Source organism: Enhydra lutris, unplaced genomic scaffold, assembly GCF_002288905.1.
Source record: "Enhydra lutris kenyoni isolate GAN:26980312 unplaced genomic scaffold, ASM228890v2 scaffoldscaffold37, whole genome shotgun sequence".
NCBI lineage: Eukaryota > Metazoa > Chordata > Mammalia > Carnivora > Mustelidae > Enhydra > Enhydra lutris.
The window spans coordinates 25,949,675-25,955,142 of NW_019154121.1; the positions used below are offsets into that span (position 1 = coordinate 25,949,675).

The 5,468-nt window shown below is 47.7% G+C and overlaps 1 protein-coding gene across 2 annotated transcripts in view; it reads left to right on the forward strand.

Moving 5' to 3' along the window:
* The first annotated feature begins 4,317 nt into the window (after positions 1–4,317).
* Positions 4,318–5,468, forward strand: part of LOC111154346 (zinc finger protein 212) — a 15,516-nt gene continuing 14,365 nt past the window's right edge. For both annotated transcript variants that reach the window (XM_022513899.1, XM_022513901.1), the window contains exon 1: positions 4,318–4,466. In XM_022513899.1, coding sequence (XP_022369607.1) covers positions 4,323–4,466 — 144 coding nt within the window. In that variant the 5' untranslated portion in view covers positions 4,318–4,322. The remainder of the gene's footprint in view (positions 4,467–5,468) is intronic.

Sequence of the window (5,468 nt, forward strand, 5' to 3'; positions counted from 1 at the left end):
AATAAAAATATTTAATAAATAAATGATCCCAGGGAAGAGCTCTGATTGGTCCAGCTTAAGTCATATGCCTACCCCTGGGTCAATTACTGTGGCCAGGAGGCTAGGATGGTATGACCGGACCGGCTTGAGTCAAATGCCCACCCTTGCACAGTCACTGTGACCTGGCTGCCATCGTTATGGAACAAGATGGCAGTACCCATTCCAAGTACATGGCTAGAGCCTAGGGAGGGGCTGTCCCCAAAGAGGAAGAGGTGTATCTATGCCCAGAAGAAGGGAAAAGTGCAAGGTTGACAAAGCTAACAGATGTCCACCACCTGTGGACACGCTGTGTGTGTTAAGTGTCCACCGTGTCCATATACGCGTACATATGTGGGGGGCGGGGGTGCTGTGCAGCTTGAACCAAGATGGATTCATTCTAGGAGTCACGGTGACCTGGAGGCCTGGGGGGTGTGCTCCCCAGGAGGTTCTTTATGTGAGAGAAGGAGCATGACAGACCTGGTCTCTGCCAGCTAGAGGCTTGCAGGATAATAAGGGGAACAGAATAGAAAGTGTCTCAACTAAGTGGGATAAAGCCACGGTCTATAACTTTCTCGAGTAAAATAATGTTTGGACATAACATTACATGTATGTTAATATGTATGCTAGAAGTCATATGCACAAGAGAACATTTAAAGAACAAGAGAAATAATTTTAAAGATTTTTTTTTTTAATTTGTCATAGAGAGTGCGCACAAGCAGGCAGAGTGGCAGGCAGAGGCAGAGAGAGAAGCAGGCTCCCCGCTGAGCAAGGAGCCCGATGCGGGACTCGATCCGAGGACCCTAGGATCAGGACCTGAGCCGAAGGCAGTGGCTTAACCTACTGAGCCCCTCAGGCATCCCGAGAAATATTTTTAAAGCATTATTTTATTTAATTTATTTTTTTAAAGATTTTCTTTATTTATTTGGCAGAGAGAGACACAATGAGAGGGAACATAAGCAGGGGGAGTGGGAGAGGGAGAAGCAGGCTTCCCACGGAGCAAAGAGCCTGATACGGGGCTCGATCCCTGAGCCAAAGGCAGACGCTTAAGGACTGAACCACTCAGGTTCTCTTAAACTTAATTTGTACTGTATGTGAGTCAAAGGATACTTTTTTCTCTCACTAGAAACAAAGATGTGGGTGAGATGACATCTAAGGTCAGTTTCAGCTCTGCCTGTCACACAGATGACACACAGGTGACAGGTTACAAGTACTAAGTGCATTTTCTCGAGTCCCTTAATACCACGGCCATAATAGGAATAATTGTGAGTCATATTTACAAGTTTATTTAAAGGCCTGTGTCACGATCTTAGTGTCATTGGGAAAGGAATGGAAAGCTTCTAAGAGACACAACAAGGGGACGTTACTATTGGTGAATTCATCGCAGCTCAAGGCTTGGACATTGTCACAGCAAAAACATACCCAAATGAAAAGTCGCTGTTCATAGAGTGCTTGCTACACACCAGGCATTCAGCGACACAAGCGCTTTACTTACATGTGTGTGTGTTCTCTTAATCCCATCAACATCCCAAGGATGTGATGTTTGTGTTCTCAGTGGGAAGACACGGAAGCAGAGGCCACACCACTTAGTGAGGGAAGGAGCCAGAACACAGAGAACTGTAGTGATCAGGAGCACTTTTCGAACTCTGCACCTGACAGGCACTGTTCTAAGCACTTGAACGGACTCTTTTAATCTGCACAACTCTGTGAGGTATGAGCTGTTACTGTTACTCACTAGTAATGAGGAAATGGAGGCACCAAGAAGTTAATGACTTGCCCACATCTAGTAAGTGGGAGAGACCAGTGGTCTTGCTTTTCTCTTTCTCTCTTTCTCCCGTTCTTTCTCTGTCTCTCGACATCAATGTAGACACTATTATTTTGCCCCAAGTTTTAAAACATTTGCAATTTGAAAAAATGGTTTCTTTTTTTATCTTTTTTTTTTTCCCCAGTAATTCAACAGTTCCCTGTATTACTCAGTGCTCATCAAGATAGGTGTGCTCTAGGGGCGCCTGGGTGGCTCAGTGGGTTAAAGCCTCTGCCTTCGGCTCAGGTCATGATCCCAGGGTCCTGGGATCAATCCCTGCATTGAGCCTCGAATTGGGCTCTCTGTCAGCGGGGAGCCTGCTTCCTCCTCTCTCTCTGCCTGCTTCTCTGCCTACTTGTGATCTTTCTGTCAAATAAATAAATAAATTAAATCTTTTAAAAAAAGGTTTAAAAAAAAAAAGATAAGTGTGCTTTTAACCCCCTTCACCTATTTCCCCCATCCTGGGCTCCACTTCCTAAAGCAGCATGCACACCATCTCTGCAAGCCTGTGAGATTCAGACCAGTGCCTGGTGCTGCCTCCTTTGCACACTGGAAATTTGATCTAAATGTTTTCACACTGTTCCAGGCTCAGAGTCGGGGTGCTGAATCACAGTGATGCTCAAGAAACTGATGGATAAGCCGGAGCATCCGTTTACTCATTTCCAGGGGATGGACTGGTTGTTTGTATCAGCCTGACCTGCCTGTTGTCTCCCAGTAGCTATGTGCAATGTGCATCATCAGATTGCCTGGTGAACACAGAAACAGAATAGAAGGTTCTAGAACTGAACTGCTAATGACCCCAGTACCCAGTATCCTATGTCCTGATTGTGTCTGTCTCCACAGACATGATACATTTTTTTCTGTGACTGACAGTAAATGTTTGGTCTGAGAAAGTAGGTCAGACCCCAGACATATCTCAGTGACTGACTGGTTTCTTCAGCGTGACCCATCCCTTTCTTTTTCTTTCTTTCTTTCTTTCTTTCTTTCTTTCTTTCTTTCTTTCTTTCTTTCTTTCTTTCTTTCTTTCTTCCTTTCTTTCTTTAAAAAGATTTTATTTATTTGACAGAGACAGAAATAGAGGGAACATAAGCAAGGGGAGTGGAAGAAGGAGAAGCAGATTCCCCACTGAGCAGGGAGCCAGATGTGGGGCTCAATCCCAGGACTCTGGGATCATGACCCAAGCCAAAGACAAGGACTGAGCCACCCACGTGTCCTGACCCAACCCATCCTTTCTTTAGATGTATTGATTTGGTGAGTCTCCTGTTGATCTGGTTGCTTCTCTTGGAGGTGACTTTATCTACCCTTATTCTCTGGTTCACCATTCAGTCATCCAAAGATATATATGAGCACTTCTGTGTGCAAAAAATGGTGTATATTGTGGAGGGACATTTTAGTGAAATGGACACATCCTTACCATGTAAACTGATGAAAAAACTTATTTCTGTTAGTGATAATACTCTGAAAACTTTTGATCAGAGAATCAGGATTGAGGGTTGGGATGGAGAAGGGCGTTGGGCTGGAAGCAGGGGGGACAGGGAATGTATCAGAGGAGGTAAAGTCTGAGCCCTGCATGCTAAGGAGCCAGTTTGTTGATCTTAAGAGCTAAGCTCTCAGAGGAAGGTCTTCAGAACTATAATTCAAGTGGAAGTTCATTGCCTGTCTCTATAGAAACCATGTGGTACAAATTAGACAAGTATGGTTGCAGTAGTGATTTGTATTGGGTGACCAAATGGAAAGGCAGCCATGCTTTCCAAATCAAAATTCCAAACTCATCATTTAACAGTAACATGTGGACGGGATTAAACATTTGAAATCGGGGCTCTCTTGGATTTTCTAAGGTGTGTGATTGCAATAACTAATGGGATACAGTGGGTTGGCCTGGGCACCTTGACTCCACACTGTTGATGGGAAAGTGTATTTCTAGTTTTTTTCTTTTTCCTTTTCTTTTCTTTCTTTTCTTTTCTTTTGAGAGAGCAAGAGAGTGTGAGCAGGGGGAAGGGCAGAGAGGGAGAAGCAGGTCCCCCAAGAGCAGGGAACCCAATGTGGGGCTGGATCCCAGGACCCTGAGATCGTGACCTGAGCCGAAGGCAGAGGCTTAACTAACTGGGCCATCCAGGCGCCCCATGTGTTTCTAGTTTCTAGAAAGCCAAATAACAGATGAACAAATGGAATAAAACACATGCCATTTGGCTCCATATCTCTTTTTCCCAACTAAGTTACATATTCTTCCCTCAGAACAAAGTCTGACTTTTATGCATTTTTTAATCGCTCAAAGCACCTCGCCGAGTGCTGGGCACGTAGAAGACACACAAGTCCGGCGTTTGCCTTCAATTCTCAACGTGCGCTTGGCTTGGAGGGAGCAAGCTCTTCCCTGGTCGCACACTCTGGCCCGAGCGCCGAGCTGCTGTTCATCCTCCTGTCGCACGGGGGCGCCCTGGAAATGCCGCGCTGTGAGGACCAGCCGCTGGAGAGGCTCTTGGCGCTGGAGGGCCGAACTCCCACAATGCACCTTGTATCAACACGGCTCTGGTGGCGGCTTCGAGGAGGGGCTGGGGCGCTCACCGGTCCGGCACGCAGCGCGAGGGCTATCGGGCGGGGCCCGGGTGAGGGGCGACTGGCAGCCATGGCGGAGTCGGCGCCTACTCGGGTAAGGGTGCTCCCGGCACCGGTCGCGGGCGCGTTCGGGATTGCGGAGCTACTGGCCGGGGCGGGGCTTCCAAGCTCGCACCCCTGTGGGGCTGGGGGTCCCGGGGCTCCCCGGGCTCCCCGGGCTCCCCGGGCTGTTTCTAGCGAATACCGGCCTCCTCCCACGACCCCAGGTCACTGCCTTCCCCCTCTCCGGCTCCTTCCCCGTGGGGCCGGAGCCCCAGCGCCACACACCGTTGCGGAGAAACTTCTCCGAGGCTTGTTTTGGGTTTTTGGGGTTTTTGGGGTTTTGTTTTTTGTTTTTTTGAGAGTGCGCGCGAGAGAGCACGCGCACAAGCTGGGGGAGGGGCAGGGGGACAGATTTTCTTTTTTTCTTCTGAGAGAGAAGAGCGAGCCGGGGGCGGGGGGAGGGGCAGAGGGAGAGAGATTTTTTTTTTTTTTTAAGAGAGAGCGCAACAGGGGGGAGGGGGGAGAGAAATATATACATGTTATATTTATATTTTATATATGTATATTATTTAAGAGAGCAGGATTGGTGGGGAAGAGGGGGAGGGAATTTTTTTAAGAGCTCGCTGTGGGGGGTGGTGTAGGGGCAAAAGGAGAGGGAGAATCTTTTTTTTGAGTGAGACGGGTTGGGGAGGAGAGGGGTGGGGAGGAGGGGGGTGGGGAGGAGCGGGGTGGGGGTGGGGAGGAACGGGGTTTGGGGGAGAGAGAAAATCTTAAGCAGGCTCCATTACCATCAGGGAGCCAGAAGCTGGGCTCCACCTCATGACCCTGAGATCATGACCAGAGCCGAAATCAAAATCAGTGGCTTAACAGACTGAGCCACCTAGCAGCTGGAAAATGTAAAGGATATACCAGGTAAAAGGAAAATTATCCCAAATGTAAAGTCTGAAAATGTAAGAAAGTGTGATGACCCATGGAAACGGATAAATCTGAACATGTATCGAAAAATGTAAGAAAGTGTGATGACCCATGGAAACGGATAAATCTGAACATGTAT